Raw genomic sequence first — 20,902 nt, 5'->3', positions numbered from 1 at the left:
TTGTCCTATAAGTCCCCCTATTTGATTTTTCACCGTGACCGGGCGGTTCTTCGGACACGCCCAGGTTATTTACCAAAGGTGGTGTCTTCTTTCCACCTTAACCAGGAGATTGTGGTTCCGGCCTTTAATTCTCCTGAGTTGTCTTCCAAAGAGCGGTCTTTGGATGTGGTACGAGCTCTCCGTATCTATGTGAAGAGAACTTCCTTCATTAGGAAATCCGATTCTTTTTTTGTGTTGTTTTGGTTTTCACAAACGTGGCTGGTCTGCTTCTAAGCAGACATTGGCCAGATGGATTAGAATGGTGATTGCACATGCTTATGTACGGGCTGGTCGTCCGGTTCCTGCTACCATCAAAGCCCATTCTACTCGGTCGGTTGGACCTTCTTGGGCGGCCCACTGTGGTGCGACCCTTGAACAATTGTGCAAGGCGGCTACGTGGTCCTCGAGGAACACTTTTATTAGGTTCTATGCCTTTGATACTGCCGCTTCCCAGGATGCTTCCTTTGGACGTCGGGTTCTTGTGCCCGCTACAGTGCGTCCCCTCCCGTGAGGAACTGCTTTGGGACATCCCCGATGTATTTCCTTGTGGAGCCCAGTGTACCCCGCAGCAGAAAACGAGATTTATGGTAAGAACTAACCGTTGTTAAATCTCTTTCTGCGAGGTACACTGGGCTCCACAAGGCGCCCACCCTGACGCACTTAGCTTTTTTGGGTTGGTATTGGCATAGCCGCTGACACCCTCTCCTGCGGTGAGTGTGTGGTGACATTGGCTACGAGCGGTTGTCATCTCTGGTACCTGCTACTGCATTGGGCTGGTTAACTAAACTGAGCTCACTGGCATGGAGGCGGGGCTATAGAGGAGGCGGCGCTGTGCATCTTGGGAACAGTCTAAAGCTTTGAGCCTGTTGGTGCCTCTACACCCCAATGTATTTCCTTGTGGAGCCCAGTGTACCTCACAGAAAGAGATTTAACAATGGTAAGTTCTTACCATAAATCTCGTTTTCTATAAACTTATAAAATAGTTATTATTATTTAGTTGCTGCACTGGCAACCTGTTATATTTGCTATGTAGTGGAACCCTTCCCTGCATCTTTTGCTGGTTATAGTTTGATTTTATCCCCTCCAATGAATTAGTGACATGTACATAGGGGTGCAGTGCTTAAGAATTTATGGGGGTTTCCTAGGTTCCCTTCTTAAAAGTTTAGAGGCTTCAGACATAGGAATGTTTAGGGGATTCAGAGATTTACGAAAATGCATTCGCCAATGCTAATGACTCAGACGCTGTCTTGCGCACTGCCGGTCACTGCCGGTGTCTCTCATCCACCACTTATGTACAGAAGAGGAAACATAGGGCCCGATTCAGACCTGATCGCTGCTGTGTGTTTTTGCAGCAGTCTGCGATTAGATAGCCACCACCCATGTAGAGTGCAAACCCGCGCCGTGTAAATGTGCGATTGCATGTGCACAGCGTGCGAACATTCTGCCAGACAGCGGACATCTGCAAATCTGTTTGCAACTCACTCACCGTCGAATGATTTTTCCAGTGTGTGCAGTCTGTGCGCAGCCCAGGACTTACTCCTACAGTGCGACACAAACAGGCTGATTGGGCCGGAGCGGACGTCACACACCCTCCCTGAAAACGCTTGGGGACACCTGCATTGTTCCAGACACTCCCAGAAAAGGGTCTGTTACCACCCTCAAACGTCCATTTCCTGTCAATCACCTTGCGTACGCCTGTGCGATTGAAATTTTGCACACCATCCTGTCACGGTTTAGCGACACGCCTGCGCATTGCGGTGCATACGCATGCGCACTCATTTGATAATCGGGCGCTGTGCTATTTTGGCACAACACCGATCAGGTCTGACTCTGGTTAGTAGGACGCACACTGGTCAGCTATGGAACATCTGAGTCTAGGCTGTCTCAGACAGAACAGCTCCCCTAAGACACAGGGGGCTCTCCAGCTGGGACTTCGCAGTGGCTGACTTGGCAACACCCAGAAACCGTTCCGGAGACACCTGCATTTCTCCAGCCGCCTCCCGTTACCTCCCCCATATGCTGACCACCTGTCACTCACTGTGTGAATAAATCCTCTGTGCGTGCGCTATCGCTAATAATCGCTGCTCGTGCGCAGTGCGGCTTTGGAGCGTGTGCAGTGGCATATAATGTCTCCGCTACGTACAGCATCAGCACTGCGCACATTCCAGAATCAGGCACTTACGTGGAAACCTCACAATCATGCATTTTATTTCCCTGAAAATGGCGACCTTAGCAAAGTCCAGAAAAGGGAGCTGTAATCATCGGCCAGTGTTATACACAGCACTTGTCACATCTCTGTCATCGCCGGGCAGAGGATAAATGTGACTCGTCTGCATAGCGGAAATTCCAGCTGTTTAATAATCAACTGACCTAAAGTTCAATGATGATGAATCCGACTTTCAAAGGATACGTTGGATATAGGAACAAATCCCGTCTTCAACTGAAACGTGTTGTAGGAAAGTGCTGACTCTGATCCGTACTGGGACCACATGACCAAAATCTGCGTGTACTTCTTCTGCTGTAAATAACATCTCTAACGTAATCTACTGCCAAAATAACATGTGCGGGTTTAGGGCCTAATTCAGACCCGATCGCTGTTGCGCGAAATTGCACAGCGGCCGGTTATCGAACGACTGCGCATGCGTACGGATGACAATGCACACGCAAGAGGCCAAACTGCAAAAAAAATCCTGCACCTATTTTGATCGCTAGGTGAACGCAGGCTAATTGACAGGAAGTGGACGTCTGTGGGGTGGTAACTGCCCGTTTTCTGGGAGTGTCAGGAGAAACGCAGGCGTTCCCAAGCATTCTGAGGGAGGGTGTGTGATGTCAGCTCCAGAAGCCGCACTGCCAAGCTCTTGGTCTGCAATGTTGCATGTAACTTTTGCATTATTTGGTACAGCCGCTGTGTATAAAGATGCAGCAGGCATGCAAATAGCGTCAACCAGTGAATTTTGCGCCAATATATGCTGTGCAGCACTACGGGGTAACCTGGCACGCACTGATCATTAGCAGACAAACAATGGTAGTTGCTCAGTCATTCCTGGAGATAATTATGTATCAGGTGCCGGAAAGGGGGAGGGGTCACAGACAAACAACAGACAGAGAGGATGGGGAAGGGGGAGGGGGTGCAAATCCCCACCCCTGAATTTCCCTTCAGCACACTAAAAATTACCTGTAACCATACCTGAACCTCTCTGATAATAGAAATTCAGAGAATTAGTCACACATGTTTGCAAACACATGTTTAGCTGCTGAGCCACTTCACGGCTTCTCCGATATCAGCAGTCCTAACACTACATAATAGCAGTGCCCACATAGGGCCATGTAATTTGGCACAGTAGGCCTCATGATAAAGGCTATTACTAAAACACATCCAGACAGAGAGCTAACTTACCCGGGAGCCACCCCCAGGATCTCCCATTGGCACTGCTCCCATGCAATGCCTCTCGCACAGACAAACAATGATAGTTGCTCGGTCATTCCTGGAGATAATTATGTATCATTGTCTGACAGCTATTAGAGGTTTGAGTGACCGGTTACATTGTGAGGCTCGTCTTGTATCATATCCATGTAGAACAGATTGCACAGTTATTCTCATTGGTCAGTCACACTGTGTCCTGTTATAAGAATGGAGGTAATGACTAAACACAAGAAGGCATGTGATGAACGATACACCCAGTACTGTGCCACGTGCAGGATCCTTCATTCATGTTTCTGTTTCCCTTCTAGGTACTTCGGTCTGCCGAGGGCAGGAATGACCATGACTGCCAACAAAACCGCTGCCATCTCTCACACCGCCGGCGGTTGTAGGTTACCAAGGGACGCTTTGGAACGGTAAGGAACCGCGCGCTTTCTCCCATTTAGTTGTGGCTCATTTCCCACCATGAAGTACAGTTATGCTGATTTTACCTTTTATTGTAGTTGTAGCAATTTCTGAGTCATATTTGTTACTGGCAGTGCTGCAAGTATGGCGATACGGGGTGGTACTGAGTTCCGGTAAGAAATTGACAGCCAGTACGCAGTACCACCGGCCCGACCGCCTTGCTTGCAAGGCGCCGGTTTGTCAGCCAATCAGAACACGCGGACCGGCAGCGGTGGGTCCTGATTGTCTGCTGAACCGTGAGCTTTGATTGGCTCACGAACCGGCGCCTGATTTGAGATACACGCCACCACCGGAGACCGGACTGAGGGGCTTGATAGGCGTACGCTGCTCTCTCCTCCCCTCAGACACACACAGCAGCAGCGGTGAGCAGCACTGTGGGGGCATGTGCGTACCTGGCACTGTGGGGGGCATGTGCGTACCTGGAACTGTGTGGGCATATCTGGCACTGTGGGGGCATATGTGTATGTGGCACTGTGGGGGCATATGTGTATCTGGCACTGTGGGGTCATATGTGTATCTGGCACTGTGGGGGTATGTATATCTGGCACTGTGGGGGCATATGTTATCTGGCACTGCACTATTGGGGGCATATGTGTATCTGGCAATACACTATTGGGGCATATGTGTAGCTGGCACTATTGGGGGTATATGTGTATTTGGCACAATTGGGGGCATATATGTATCTGGCACTGTAGTATTGGGGGCATATGTGTATCTGGCACTGCCCTATTGGGGCATATGTGTATCTGGCACTGCTCTATTGGGGCATATGTGTATCTGGCACTGCACTATTGGGGGCATATGTGTATCTGGCACTGCACTATTGGGGCATATGTGTATCTGGCACTGCACTATTGAGGCATATGTGTATCTGGCACTGCAGTATTAGCTGCATATGTGTATCTGACACTGCAGTATTGGGGGCATATGTGTATCTGGCACTGCACTATTGAGGGCATATGTGTATCTGGCACTGCACTATTGGGGCATATGTGTATCTGGCACTGCACTATTGGGCATATGTGTATCTGGCACTGCACTATTGGGGCATATGTGTATCTGGCACTGCACTATTGGGCATATGTGTATCTGGCACTGCAGTATTAGCGGCATATGTGTATCTGACACTACAGTATTGGGGGCATATGTGTATCTGACACTGCACTATTGGGGCATATGTGTGCCTGGCACTGCACTATTGTGGCATATTTGTATCTGGCACTATTGGGGACATATGTGTATCTGGCATAGTTGGGGGTATATGTGCATCTGGCACTGCAGTATTGGGGTCATATGTGTTTCTGGCCCCCCATATGTGTATGCCCCATGTGGCCACACCCATTTTTTTTTTGGGCACGTTCACCTTCGGCACATGCACACAATACCACTTAGACATTTTTTATACTTGCACCACTGGTTACATGTACTGGGCCTGATTCAGAGATGTGCGCTAATGCCGACACAGCTGCGAACGTGTACTCAGGGACTGTGAGAAATGCTGCAAATGCTGCAGCTGCCTGGATCTGTATGGAGACGTTGCGCAAGTTCCAGCGTACAAATATGCAGCTTTAGTTGCAGACCAGTCAATATGCAGCTTCAGTTGCAGACCAGTCAATATGCAGCTTCAGTTGCAGACCAGTAGCCCCTATGGACACTTAGCATGTCTGCAGAAGCTGCTTACAGGATTGCACTCACAGGTTCAGACACGTCCAGAAAAACTGTACTGACATTAGTATATATAGATGAATTTATAGTATTACTCTCTACTATAATTATATGGATAATAGAAGTCATCGAGGCGTTGTGCAGAAACCAGGTGAAGGGGCTTATGCCAGTGTGCTGCAGGCTGTTCTAGAATCCCAGTGAGTCTACCCGTACTTTTAAATCAGCAATCCTTTAAAACCAGATTGGTTTTGCCCTTTAAAGGATTGCTACATTAAAAATACAGGCGGACTCGCTGGAATTTCTGGAACAATTGTGACTGGAGCAAAGTGACTTTATTTGTCTTCATATTGGAAGTGGCAGCATACAAAGTCTCGGCCTACGGTTCCACAGAAAACGGGGTGGTCCTCCGATGATTATAAATATAATAAACACATTGCTCTTTCTACCATGAAAAAGGGTGGTACTTTTACGTTGTATGTTATGTTATGTACTGATTGGGGGAGGGGTGTATCAAGCCTTAGAGAGAGATATAGTGCCCAAAAGCAACCTGTCAGTTTCTTACTGTCATTTATCTAGCGCAGTCTACGAAATGACAGAAGATGATTGATTGCTTTGAACAACTTGCCCACTTTATCTCTCTCCAAGACTTAATACATCTGCCCATAGCTCTGTTGAGAACTAGACATTGTATGCTCGATTGTGACCGTATCCACTCATACTAGGTCCCACATTATAATAGTTTGGTGCTCTGTGCTAATAGGACCACCTCCGGGTAGTAAGACCTCATTGCCCACTCCTGATTCATTACTGCACCGGCTGTGTGGACACACAATATATTTATTCTGCCCCGTTGGGTTGAGGCCCTTCCCGTACAGTGCACACGTCAGGCAGCGTCTGGTGCAGCGGAGATACCATCAGTGCGGTCACTGATTCCCAGGATGTAGCCTGATCGCGTATGATTCACTCTGGTTGGGAAGTGGTCAGTTTTCCAAACCACATTTCATTTCTTCTTATTCTGCAAGAGAAATCATCTGATGGGATTTTCGTTAAGTAACAAAGAAAAGCACAATGAGAAATACAGACTCCTTATGTGTTGTTTGTGGGTTAGCAAACTTTTTAGAACTGTTCCATTAAGTTATCATCTCCTTCAGCATTTGGCTTCAAAATGTATCCCTGGCATCCAGGGAAATCCAACCACTTACCTATTGTCCTCTGCAGTATTGTGGCATGAATATAAAGTGGTAGCTGCTCAATCAATATAGTACATGCTTCAGGTGAATGAAAAGGAGGGGTTATTCTAGAAAAAAAGGTTTCCCCCAGCACACCAAAACATAAAAGTAGACTTGAACATTACATGGTAATAGAATATTCAGAGATCTTAGTTGCATATATTTGCAAATATATGGTTAAGCCATCAGGCCTCGGCAAGGCTTTACTGAGACTTGTGGTGCTGCCAAACGCTAATTCAGGCTCCCAGTTGCATTGCACATTTGTGACCCAGCTAGCCAGTTCACATACACCCATGTCCCTGGAGACTGGCCCAGCAAATCAGTAAATCAGCTCTTACCCCTCACAGCTAGTATTGCTGGGCAGCTATCATTACTAAATAATTATGGTGATAGGAGGGGTTCCATCACTACCATAGGCAGCCGTAGAAGACCACCTTAAAGTTTTTAATAAATACTTTTATTAAATGTACACATTGTTTGTATCCCTATACTCCATAAATACACATACACAGTATACAATATATACGCAGACATGAATACATAGCGTACGGGGAGTTCTGCGCATGAGTTTTTACAATCTCATTCTCTCGGATTTCTCCAGTAAAAGTCCCCATGGGAGGAAGTTAGAACTAAGCAAAATGTTTTTGTGGGTTTTGTCTATTTTTTCCATAAACTAAAAACATATTTATTCAGTTTATTACTAAAATAAACCCCACGTGGCCTATGAAAAAGCAGCAGAACATTTTCTTTGCTAGATTAGGTAATTAATATCAATGTCAGTCACTGGTACTGAGCGCGATAAGGTTGTTTCTAACTGGACCGTCCTGCAATTATAAATATAAATGATAGGCAGTTAGTGTAGGAGTCCGTACACTGCGAATTCCGGTAATCCACTTCCAGAATCAGATTAGGACACTCGATGCAGCAGTCTGTATGTTGCGAATCCCGGTATCCGGTTCCAGAATCAAGAGATTAGGGCACTTGGTGTAGGAGAGTGGAGACTGTATTTTGGGAATCCCGGTAATCCAGTTCCAGAATCAGAGATTAGGGCAGTCAGTATAGAAGTCTGTATGCCGAGATTAGGGCTCTCAGTGTAGGAGTCTGTATGATGGGGATCCCGGTAATCCAGGTCCAGAAGCACAGATTAGGGCTCACGGAGTAGGAGTCTGTATGGTGGGGATCCCGGTAATCCAGTTCCAGAAGCACAGATTAGGGCTCACGGAGTAGGAGTCTGTATGATGGGGATCCCGGTAATCCAGTTCCAGAAGCACAGATTAGGGCTCACGGAGTAGGAGTCTGTATGATGGGGATCCCGGTAATCCAGTTCCAGAACCATAGATTAGGGCTCTCGGAATAGGAGTCTGTATGCTGGGGTTCCCGGTAATCCAGTTCCAGAACCATAGATTAGGGCTCTCGGAGTAGGAGTCTGTATCTGGGGATCCCAGTAATCCAGTTCCAGAATCAGAGATTAGGGCAGTCAGTATAGAAGTCTGTATGACGAGATTAGGGCTCTCAGTGTAGGAGTCTGTATGATGGGGATCCCGGTAATCCAGTTCCAGAAGCACAGATTAGGGCTCTCAGTGTAGGAGTCTGTATGATGGGGATCCCGGTAATCCAGTTCCAGAAGCACAGATTAGGGCTCACGGAGTAGGAGTCTGTATGATGGGGATCCCGGTAATCCAGTTCCAGAAGCACAGATTAGGGCTCTCGGAGTAGGAGTCTGTATGATGGGGATCCCGGTAATCCAGTTCCAGAAACACAGATTAGGGCTCTCGGAGTAGGAGTCTGTATGATGGGGATCCCGGTAATCCAGTTCCAGAAACACAGATTAGGGCTCTCGTAGTAGGAGTCTGTATGATGGGGATCCCGGTAATCCAGTTCCAGAACCATAGATTAGGGCTCTCGGAGTAGGAGTCTGTATCTGGGGATCCCAGTAATCCAGTTCCAGAATCAGAGATTAGGGCAGTCAGTATAGAAGTCTGTATGACGAGATTAGGGCTCTCAGTGTAGGAGTCTGTATGATGGGGATCCCGGTAATCCAGTTCCAGAAGCACAGATTAGGGCTCTCAGTGTAGGAGTCTGTATGATGGGGATCCCGGTAATCCAGTTCCAGAAGCACAGATTAGGGCTCACGGAGTAGGAGTCTGTATGATGGGGATCCCGGTAATCCAGTTCCAGAGACACAGATTAGGGCTCTCGGAGTAGGAGTCTGTATGCTGGGGATCCCGGTAATCCAGTTCCAGAAACACAGATTAGGGCTCTCGGAGTAGGAGTCCATATGATGGGGATCCCGGTAATCCAGGTCCAGAAGCACAGATTAGGGCTCTCGGAGTAGGAGTCTGTATGCTGGGGATCCCGGTAATCCAGTTCCAGAAGCACAGATTAGGGCTCTCAGTGTAGGAGTCTGTATGATGGGGATCCCGGTAATCCAGTTCCAGAAGCACAGATTAGGGCTCTCAGTGTAGGAGTCTGTATGATGGGGATCCCGGTAATCCAGTTCCAGAAGCACAGATTAGGGCTCTCAGTGTAGGAGTCTGTATGATGGGGATCCCGGTAATCCAGTTCTAGAAGCACAGATTAGGGCTCTCAGAGTAGGAGTCTGTATGGTGGGGATCCCGGTAATCCAGTTCCAGAAGCACAGATTAGGGCTCTCGGAGTAGGAGTCTGTATGATGGGGATCCCGGTAATCCAGTTCTAGAAGCACAGATTAGGGCTCTCAGAGTAGGAGTCTGTATGGTGGGGATCCCGGTAATCCAGTTCCAGAAGCACAGATTAGGGCTCTCGGAGTAGGAGTCTGTATGGTGGGGATCCCGGTAATCCAGTTCCAGAAGCACAGATTAGGGCTCTCAGGATAGGAGTCTGTATGGTGGGGATCCCGGTAATCCAGTTCCAGAAGCACAGATTAGGGCTCTCGGAGTAGGAGTCTGTATGGTGGGGATCCCGGTAATCCAGTTCCAGAAGCACAGATTAGGGCTCTCGGAGTAGGAGTCTGTATGGTGGGGATCCCGGTAATCCAGTTCCAGAAGCACAGATTAGGGCTCTCGGAGTAGGAGTCTGTATGGGGGGGATCCCGGTAATCCAGTTCCAGAAGCACAGATTAGGGCTCTCGGAGTAGGAGTCTGTATGGTGGGGATCCCGGTAATCCAGTTCCAGAAGCACAGATTAGGGCTCTCGGAGTAGGAGTCTGTATGGTGGGGATCCCGGTAATCCAGTTCCAGAAGCACAGATTAGGGCTCTCGGAGTAGGAGTCTGTATGGTGGGGATCCCGGTAATCCAGTTCTGGAATTAGATTAGGACTCTTGGAGTAGGAGTCTGTATGTTGAGGATCCCGGTAATCCAGTTCTGGAATTAGATTAGGGCACATGACCTGATATATTGTTTCAGTTTCTCTTGATACAGCTTTGTCTGAAACACCGCCTGGTGTGGCCCACTGACATTCTCATTGCCTCAATCCTGTCTATATCATTCTTCCTATGGGCTGATTCTCCAGTAATATCAGATATCACTTCTGGGTAAACCGTGCAGAATATATTCCTATGACGGAATTCATGTTATAAGCATCTGATGAGGTTGGCTATAGTCCAGGCAGCGTTCTGCATATTGAATTTGATGCTGAATTGTACTGTATGTGTATTAAAGGGCAGAGGAGCCACCTTTACTAAGCAGTGCTATTACGCGTGGAACATCATGAACTGACCCATCTACTACTCTGGTGCTGCTCATACGTTCATATTATTCTGTAGCTGAGACCCCATTTCAGGGTGCATTGTCATGGGTCTCTGTAATAGGGGTGGCCCTCCCCTCAACCACATAACTACATCACCAGCATGGGGGCACTAAGGCATAATGTGAATTGGGGTTTCTGTGTGGCATAATGTGAACTGGGGCCACTGCAGTGTGTTCGGTACATTTGTGGTATTGATTTTTATTTACTTATTTATTTGTCGATGTTGGGACGATTTTGGATCGATTTTGTGTTTCAGGATCTGAATCACACATTTACTAACATGATTTTTTACATCCTTTAAAAAAAAAAATAGTAAAAAATAATTTGTTTTTAAATGTGGGATTTAGACCCTGAATACACAAAAACGATAAAAAATCGACCCAACATCGACAAAAAAATTGTTTCGTTTTACGTCCAATTTCGCAACCACCGAGTCCTGCAATTTTCACATGAGATCCAGGGGTATATGTACTAAAAGTCATTTTTGGACGATGTTTGGATAATTTTTGATCAATTTTTGTATTTAAGGGTTTAAACAAATATTTATATTTTTAGCATCTTTCCGCCCAATGGGAAATTGTTATTCCTGTATCAACCTGCCCTCCTTCACAGGATCTTATCACACAATCTGCCCTACACAGCAGCTTGTCAAACGTCCAGCGCACACCTACCTGTACGGTAGCTTGTCAGGCAATACCCCTTCCCTGCACAGCAGCTTGTCACACACTCCCGCTCTGTTTGGCATTGTCATTAATGTCCAGCAGGAGAGATAGGACTCACGTTAGGACTGGAGAACAAAAAGAAGGCTATTCTAGGCTATTCTAAGTTAGTGGAGGTGAAAGAGAGCACACAACACCCCCAATTCCCCTATCCCTACTCCGCGTTAGGATATGGTACCTTTGTGTTCTTATTCCCCCGAGGGTGCTACAGGATTTATATGTAAACCGCAATGGAATATGCTGGCGCTATATAAGTAAATGTTGTTAAATATTGGATCAGAGCTCTGGAGCGCCGGAGCGGATCCAGTAGACAGATGCACATAGGCAAACGCAGGGGGGGTTCCGGTTGCCCGGAAACCTCCCTCCTCTTGGCAAGTGGCTCAAATTATGAAAACAATAGCAATGGTATATAATACGATAACTAGAGCTACCACCACATAATGCAGTTTAAGGGACAGAGCAGAGCTGCTGCACATGCCCAGTGGTAGCATCTTCTTCTACCAAGTTTGCTGTGTGAATCCTCAATCAGTACACTGGAAGAGAGAGTAGCTACCAGGAAGAAGAGACAGGAGCCTTACCATGAGGTGGGAGACTGTGTGCTTAAAAAGTGCAGGTTCTATTATGTTTGTGTATTTATTTATTTATTATGGTATGTTTAATCTTTTTCCTGACCACTTAGTTATATTATTTAAATGTGTGATACAGCCTATACTATAGACCATCTACAGTGTTAAATATTAATACTGTATTCCATACAGTATACATTAATATCCAGGGTCTTTACTAGGTTCTTCTACCGCTCCCCCAGACTCCCACAATTGCTCAAACGGTCCGCAGAGTGGGAGATTGTGTACTGCATTTGGAAACCCCCCCTCTAGAAATCCTGCGTTTGCCACTGATGCAGGTCACCAGCTCCTACAAACAAATGATTGCTTCTGTATTGTTCTCTCTGTATTGTATTGCAGCTGAGAACAATAGATGAAAGGCTTATGCTAATAAACCTTGGTGCACCTAGGCGCAGCAGAGAAGCCAAGATAAATGTGGCTCCGTCTGTATGTTGACAGATATCATTTACAGCTAATGGTGAAGTGCGAGAAATAACATTGATGTCATTGTAATGAATCCAGTCTGTCCGTGGGCAGTGCGGCAGCGAGGACGGCTCCCGATAGGTAATGATGTCTGTGCGATATTACAGCAGGCTTACCTACTTTGCTGCCGAGGAGGCAGCGTTGTAGGTGAATGGGGGCGTGGCCGGCAGCAGGACGGGTGGTTCGGGGGCGTGGCCGGCAGCAGGATGGGCGGTCCGGGGCGTTGCATCAGGGTCGCGTCATCGTGACTCCACCCTCCGCTGTGCCGAGAAACGAGGCGCTGCATAGCGGGGGGCGGAGCTACGATGACGCGAATCAACGCGAATCGCGTCATCGGACCCCCTTGGCCCGCCTACTTGTTCACTGCTGCGGGCGGCCGAGGGGGAAAGCGGGAGGCGATTTTCGGGAGCCTCCCGGCCATTCCGGGAGGGTAGGCAAGTATGTATTACAGCCCTCCGTGTGTAACAGTTATATCTCAGTTCTAGCATGACTTATGGAGAAGTAAAATCTACAAGAACTCAGGCTATAAGAACGCTCCTCTGACGCTCAGTACTTAGGTCCTGATTCATGTAAGTAACACAAATTATCAAGCAGCAACTGGGCAAAACCATGTGCAGTGAGGGTGGGGCAAATGTAACATGTGCAGAGAGAGTTAGATTCTGGGTGGGGTGTGTTTAAAACTGAAATAAAAAATGCAGTGTAAAGATTAATCAGCCAGTATTTACCCTGCACAGAAACAATATAACTCTCTCTGCACATTACATCCACCCCATCATGGTTTTGCCCAGTTGCTTGATAATTTGCATTACTTACAAACATCAATCAGACTAGGGATGGCCATCTGTGTGCTCACCATCGATGGCAATGCTTTGTATGCCATTGTTAACAAAATATGCTATGGAATACCATCAATGGTTTCACCCACTGATGTTCACCCCTGATCTTTCACCGATTGGCCTGCGGAAAATCACGGCCTGGAGGCAAAGGCTGAGTGCTTCGTGTCCTGCCACTTACAGGGGGGTGGGGTGGGTGGGGGGTTCAGTATGGTATGCCGGCGGTCGGGCTCCCGGCGACCAGCATACCGGCGCCGGGAGCCCGACCGCCGGCTTACCGACAGTGTGGCGAGCGCAAATGAGCCCCTTGCGGGCTCTCTGCGCTCACCACGCTACGGGCACGGTGGCGCGCTATGCGCACCACGCTATTTTATTCTCCCTCCAGGAGGGTCGTGGACCCCCACGAGGGAGAATAAGTGTCGGTATGCCGGCTGTCGGGATTCCGGCGCCGGTATACTGTGCGCCGGGATCCCGTCCGTCGGCATACTGAAGACCACCCGTGGGTGGGGGATTCCGATGATTCTATACCATTGATGGCGGGAAACCATTTGGTTCTCCCAAATCGATGGCAAAAGGTACTAAGGCACATTATGGGTCTCCCATACATCACTAGTCCTCCGCTGTACAGTGTATGTCTCCGTGTCAGGAGGGTGGGAGAACAGTCTCCGTGTAATCTCTGCCCTGTCAGACCCCTCTCTTCTGAGTGACACTTTGCGGAAGGCTCGGCCTGGTATCTGCAGGGCAGGAAGCCTTTCTAGACAAAACTATGAGGCAGAACAATGAGTGCACCAGCTGTGTGTGTAATAGGAGGAGATAAGCCCATTGATAGACTGCAGTATATTGGCTCACACTGCTGTCCTGTCATAGGATGGACTCCTCCAGCTTTTCAAATAAACCATCACAGTGACATTTACCGTCCTCAGATCAGCAAGAAGCCTTTCATAGAAGTAAACAGGAGAAGAGGAGGGAGGAGCGTTCCTAGTACATGAGGGGGAAACCAGTGTGGTTTACTTTCTGCTCCCCAATGGTCAGTGTACATACAATCCCTGCTGTCAGCCTGCTGCATGGTAGCGCATTGGACAGGTCAGTAGACTTAAGGTGGGTACACACTGGGCGATATATCAGCCATTCTCTTGAACGGCCGATATATCGCGGGTCCGTCGGCCAGTGTGTACAGCCGATACGTCTGTGAACTCCGTAGTTCACAGACGTATCGCGTCGGCCCGCTGCACAGCCGACGGCCAATATATCTACTGCCCGTACACATGCTGCGGCGGTGATTGACAGCTGAACTGGGCGGGCGTGTGTACACGCCCACCCAGTTCATGACGTCAGTCCCCGATGGATCGGGCAGTGTGTATGCTCAACACACTGCCCGATCCGTCCATAGATATATCTGCCGATCAATTGATCTGCAGATATATCTATCAGTGTGTACCCACCTTTACAGTACATTAACATAGAAACATAGAATTTGACAGCAGATAAGAACCACTTGGCCCATCTAGTCTGCCCCCTTTTTATTATCCTTTAGGCAATCTCAACCCTTTTTGAACCTTAATTCTTTGTTTAGTCAGATCTATCCTGAATAACACTGTTCCTATCTTGTGTACCAGTATATTAATATATAGTAGTTACTGTAAGTTGTTTATGAGCTCTGTGGACCTGCATACAGCATCCCTCAGTCAGGGTTAGGTTCAGTAGGCCCGGCCTAGGCCTTAGTTTGGTCAGTGGTAGCATCGGCACACAGGGCCACTATAAGAAATGTCAGGCCCCGGTACTAAGCAGGGCACATGCCCACGGTGTATCGGCATAGCTACTCCACATAAGGACTTTTTCACTGAGTCACTGAAGAGGCCATAGCCACACCAGGTCAAGGTGCTCTACCTCAGGCCCGGCAACTAGGCCCGTTCCTTTGTACCCACCCTCCATTTTTCTTGCCCTGCTGGTCCTATGATGTGCAGTGTGTGATAGTGCTTAAGCCCTCTATATCATAAAGTGGGTCTAGCTCCATGTTACCAGGTCCATCACCAGGGTCTCCTCCTTACCGGACGCCCGCTGCTCCAGTGAGGTGAGAGAGCTGCAGGTCCGTTCTGGTCTTGCCCCTCTTCCTACTTTATGGTAACGCTCTGAGGGTAGGGCCTGTGGGGGTCTCTCTCACTGGTTTAAACAGACAGGCGCCGAGTGGGGACATCATGGTGGTGCCATATTCAATTCAATCACTGCCAGAGTATTCGCTTCTGGTTCCCTGGCTCGTTCGTGTTCTGTTATGTGGGGTCAATTCAATTAGCTGCGATGGGTGCGAAGTGCTGTTGCTGCGGCGTTTAAACACCGGCAACGGCACCCAATCTCGCAACCTTTGACGTCTGGATTCTTCCTGAATCCGCACAAAATTGCTCGCTACTCTACGGGGCAGCGAGCACTTTTGAGCGAGTCCGGGCCACCGTAAAGTGAGGCCGCTGCCGCGATGTTTCGCACGCGCGATATCATCGCGGATAATTGGATTGATGCCTCAGTATCAGTCTTCATTGTATTCCTGACTCCAGTACTGTGCTTGCGCTCCCGACTCCTGATAGTTACTTCATCAATGAACCTCTAGCTTTTACCCATGACCTCTACCCTTCTAACCCCTTCCCTGTGCCCATCATGCCCGGCTGACATCTCTCTGGATCACATTTCTGTACCGCACTACTAATGCCTTATTATCCCTCATACAGCGGTTACCGAACACGGCCCCCAGGGCACCCCAACCGTCCAGGTTTTAAGGATATCGTTGCTTAGGCTCAGGTGATTTCATTATTACCTCAGTCAGTTTGATTATACCATCTGTGCACAAGCAGGGATATCCATAAAACCTGGACTGTTGGGGAGGACCACTGTCCTAATCTCAGCTAGTCAAGTTAAGGGTGAGGTATATGCAGTGGTGCAAGTAGAATTTTTTTTATAGGTACAGTGTGCACGTGCCAAAAAAATGGGTGTGTCCAAATGCCACATGGGGCGTGGCCAATGAAAATTGGGGTGTGATACACATATGGGGGGGTTGGGGGGCAAATACACATATGACCCCAATAGTGCCAGATACATGTTGCCCCACAGTGCCAGATATACATTGCCCCAGAGTGCCAGATACACAAATGCCCCCACAGTGCCAGATACACAAATGCCCCCACAGTGCCAGATATACATTGCCCCAGAGTGCCAGATACACAAATGCCCCCACAGTGCCAGATACACAAATGCCCCAGTGTCAGATACACATTGCCCCACAGTGCCAGAAACACAAATGCCCCACAGTGCCAGATACACAAATGCCCCCACAGTGCCAGATATACATTGCCCCACAGTGCCAGATACACGTTGCCCCACAGTGCCAGAAACACAAATGCCCCACAGTGTCAGATACACATTGCCCCACAGTGCCAGATACACAAATGTCCCCACAGTGCCAGAAACACAAATGCCCCACAGTGCCAGATACACAAATGCCCCCACAGTGCCAGATATACATTGCCCCACAGTGCCAGATACACGTTGCCCCACAGTGCCAGATATACATTGCCCCACAGTGCCGGATACACATTGCGCCACAGTGCCAGATACACAAATGCCCCACAGTGCCAGATACACATTGCCCCACAGTGCCAGATATGCAAATGCACCAGAGTGCCAGATATACTTTGCCCCAGAGTGCCCCCCCCCTGCTCACCGCTGCCACTGTTTGTGCTGTGTGAGGGGAGGAGAGCGCAGCGCCTCTCCTGCCCCTCAATGCTCGTGAAGTCCGGTCTCCGCAGCTCTGGTGGTGGGTATCTCAAATGAGGCGCCGGTTCATTAGCCAATCAGAGCTCGCGGACCGGCAGCCAATCAGGAGCCACGGCTGCCGGTCCGCGAGCTCTGATTGGATAGCAAACCGGTGCCTTATTGAGATTCACCTTCCGCAGCCACCGGAGACTGCCGGACATCACAGAGAATTGAGGGGCAGGAGAGGCGCTGTGCTGCGCTCCCCTCCCCTCACACATCAGCCAACGGGATGCAGGTATGGTGGACGGCCCAGCGGTACGGTGTACCGGCTGGGAATTTCTTACCGGTACGCCGTACCGCCATACTTGCAGCACTGGGTGTATGGTTACAACTTGCTGCAGTTCTTCGTGTAGACTTGGGGGCAAATGTAAGCGGGTGTGAGTTGCTGGAGGTGCTGGACTTCAGGCGAGAAGGCCCGTATTTTTAAAACGGCAATCATTTACAAGGCACAACCAGGCTGCTTTTTCCTTGTAAATGATTGCCGCTTTAAAAATACAGGCATTCTTGCCCAAAAGTCTTGCACCTCCGTCAACTCACACCCTATACCCCTTGGTGTTTTTATTTTTTAGTGTGTTTAAACAATGGCAATAAATATAATAATCAAATAACACAGCAGCAACCAGGGAACGTGACAAGATAAAATGGAAAAATATTACAATCAAAGTATGTATAACAGTGTAAGTTACATATAGCAGACAATATAATAAGTGCATAATGCCAAAATGCACAGTATAGAGATAACAAACTCTTCAAAGCCATCCAGTAATGAATGTTGGAACCATCATCCGTTCTACTTTTTTCAAGTTTTATTTCAATCTTGAATTGAGTACTGTAGAGAGAACTTGGAATGGAAAGACAAACATAAAGGAAAAAGGGTGAGGGAGGAAATAGAAGAAGAAAAAAAGAGGATAAAGAGGGGAAAGCACAAGAGAAAGGGTAAAGTAAAGAAACATGCAGCGAGAGACATATGACTGTTCCAAGGGCGTGGTCTTCAGTATGCCGACTGTCAGGATACCGGAGCACAGTATACCGGCGCCGGAATCCCGAAGCCGGCATACCATCAGATTTTCTCCCTCGTGGGGGTCCACGACCCCCCTGGAGGGAGAATAAATAGCGTGCCACCATGCCCGCAAGGGGCTCATTTGCGCTCGCCACGCTGTGTCGGTATGCCGGCGGTCGGGCTCCCGGCGCCGGTATACTGGTCGCCGGGAGCCCGGCCGCTGGCATACCATACTACACCCTTCCAAGGGGCTCTTATTAAACTGGATTCTGTAGGGGAAGGGGAACCAGTGAAGGAGTTTAAAGACAGGGGGACATATTCATTATCCCTTAAATCTCACAATTTCTACACTCCGCAGGAGAAAAGCATTTTTTTCCAGAGTTTGACAGTAAAACCGTTCGCCATCGTGAGATGGCGAACAGCTTCCGAATCTCAGCACAAGCTGCCATTACAGCACGAGTAGAGGGTCCGTGGCTGCAGAGCAATCTCTGCAGCCGGGCAGCCCCTGTGCTAAACAGCCGGTGCAGGCAGGACTGAGGGGGGAGCCGCACTGGCTGTAATCTGCGCCGCTGGGCACTGTGGCAGTCCTGGCGGCGGGGGACGGAGGGAGGAGAGCGCCGGGCACCTCTTAGAAAGGAGCAGACGGCAGGGGTGGTGGTGAGCAGGGCCGCGGCTGCAGCCGAAGGGCAGGGAGGGTGGACGGGTCCGCGACTGTATAGTGAATATTTTATATATTCCTGATGACAATTTGACACAATAAATTGAAACGTTGAAGCAACCAGGACTCTGGTCCGTTTAATTCTGAATTTAGCATGAGTGCCGCACCGTGGACTTGATATATATATATATATATATATATATATATATAAAATATTCACTCCCTTGTTCGGGAAAATTATCACTTTTCGAAAAACTGTCTTCTCCAAAACCACCGTTTTTCAGAAGTGATAATTTTCTCATTGGGGCATATTGAATACTGAAAAAATTTTCAGAGAATTCAATGAGAGTTCTCATTGCACAATTTTTTCATGATGAATATGCCCCAGGGAGAGGTAGAATCAGAGCAACGAGACAGGAAGATGAGATGAAGAGACAGCAATGAGTTTAGAATTAAAAGAGGAGAGGCAGAAGAAAGGAAGACCAGAGCGTAGGAGGTTGCAGTAGCCCAGGTGGGAAATAAAAGTGACAGATGTTGGTAGACAAGTCTTCCCAAGAGCTTGGAGGCAAAGGGGAGAAGTGAAATGAGGTGGTCCTTAGAGAAGGAGTCAGGATCCATAGAGGGTTGTTGTTTTTTTTTTTTTTTGAGAATTGGATATATGAGGACATGTTGATTCAGAGGAGGGAGCAGTGCCAGTGGAGAGATGGGCAAGGTGGGAAGAAGAGGAGGTGTGAGGAGATGGTGTTAAGAGGGAAGGTAAAGGGGGATGAGGGCACGTATTTAATTGGGGAGGAGGAAATGGTGAATGGCTAAGTATTAATAGCTGGAGGAGAAGCTATGGAGCTATGGAGGAGAAGAAATGTTCTGATGGGAAAAACAATATTGTAGTAAGTAGCGACGTCAAGGGCCGTGTGAGAAGAAGGAAGAGGACAAACATGCCCATCGTGAAACTGCCCCATCAAATCAGAAGGATCCCCTGAAATCGGATGGGTGGGAGGTATGTTCTGTCACTTACAGACTAGCGTTTCCATGCAGCTTTTCCATCTGTATTGCGCTGTAATATGTTATATGTAATAGCTATATAGCCCTGTAATGAGTTGTCAGTATGTAATAACTTGCAGTCTATCTCTATGGTTCCCTGTTTCATGTGTCGTGTGAGTGCGTATTGCTGTATGAGTGTGTATATTACTGTGTGTGTATAACTGTGTGAGTGTGTGTACCATCAGGGGTGTAACCCTCAGAGGCAATGGAGGCACCTGCCTCCTGGCTCCAAGTCCTGAAGGGGCACCTGTATGGTTCACAGCGGGATCCAAGTGTGACCGCTGCTCTTCTAATGGAGCTCTGCGGCGCACCTGCTCTTTTGTATCTTTGTAACTTTGTATCACTGTGTGAGTGTGTATTGCTGACTGTATTGCTCTATGATTGTGTATCACTGTATGAGTGTGTATCGCTACATGATTGTATGAGTGTGTATCGCTACATGATTGTATGAGTGTGTATCGCTACATGATTGTATGAGTGTGTATCGCTACATGATTGTATGAGTGTGTATCGCTACATGATTGTATGAGTGATTGTATGAGTGTGTATCGCTACATGATTGTATGAGTGTGTATCGCTACATGATTGTATGAGTGTGTATCGCTGAATGATTGTATGAGTGTGTATCGCTACATGATTGTATGAGTATGTATCGCTACATGATTGTATGAGTGTGTATCGCTACATGATTGTATGAGTGTGTATCGCTACATGATTGTATGAGTGTGTATCGCTACATGATTGTATGAGTGTGTATCGCTACATGATTGTATGAGTGTGTATCGCTACATGATTGTATGAGTGATTGTATGAGTGTGTATCGCTACATGATTGTATGAGTGTGTATCGCTACATGATTGTATGAGTGTGTATCGCTACATGATTGTATGAGTGTGTATCGCTACATGATTGTATGAGTGATTATATGAGTGTGTATCGCTACATGATTGTATGAATGTGTATCGCTACATGATTGTATAAGTGATTGTATGAGTGTGTATCGCTACATGATTGTATGAGTGTGTATCGCTACATGATTGTATGAGTGATTGTATGAGTGTGTATCGCTACATGATTGTATGAGTGTGTATCGCTACATGATTGAATGAGTGTGTATCGCTACATGATTGTATGAGTGATTGTATGAGTGTGTATCGCTACATGATTGTATGAGTGCGTATCATCAATACATGATTGTATGAGTGTGTATCGCTACATG

At 47.9% G+C, this 20,902-nt stretch overlaps 1 protein-coding gene across 5 annotated transcripts in view; it reads left to right on the top strand.

The window, feature by feature from the left end:
- Window positions 1–20,902, top strand: part of DENND2B (DENN domain containing 2B) — a 421,742-nt gene that overhangs the window by 247,886 nt on the left and 152,954 nt on the right. For all 5 annotated transcript variants that reach the window (XM_063944050.1, XM_063944049.1, XM_063944052.1 and 2 more), the window contains one exon: window positions 3,772–3,876. In XM_063944050.1, coding sequence (XP_063800120.1) covers window positions 3,797–3,876 — 80 coding nt within the window. In that variant the 5' untranslated portion in view covers window positions 3,772–3,796. The remainder of the gene's footprint in view (window positions 1–3,771; window positions 3,877–20,902) is intronic.

The sequence above is a fragment of the Pseudophryne corroboree genome, chromosome 11 (assembly GCF_028390025.1).
Source record: "Pseudophryne corroboree isolate aPseCor3 chromosome 11, aPseCor3.hap2, whole genome shotgun sequence".
In the NCBI taxonomy this organism is placed as follows: Eukaryota; Metazoa; Chordata; class Amphibia; order Anura; family Myobatrachidae; genus Pseudophryne; species Pseudophryne corroboree.
The sequence above is the reverse complement of the archived record's forward strand: the minus strand, read 5'-3'. Positions and strand labels throughout refer to the sequence as shown.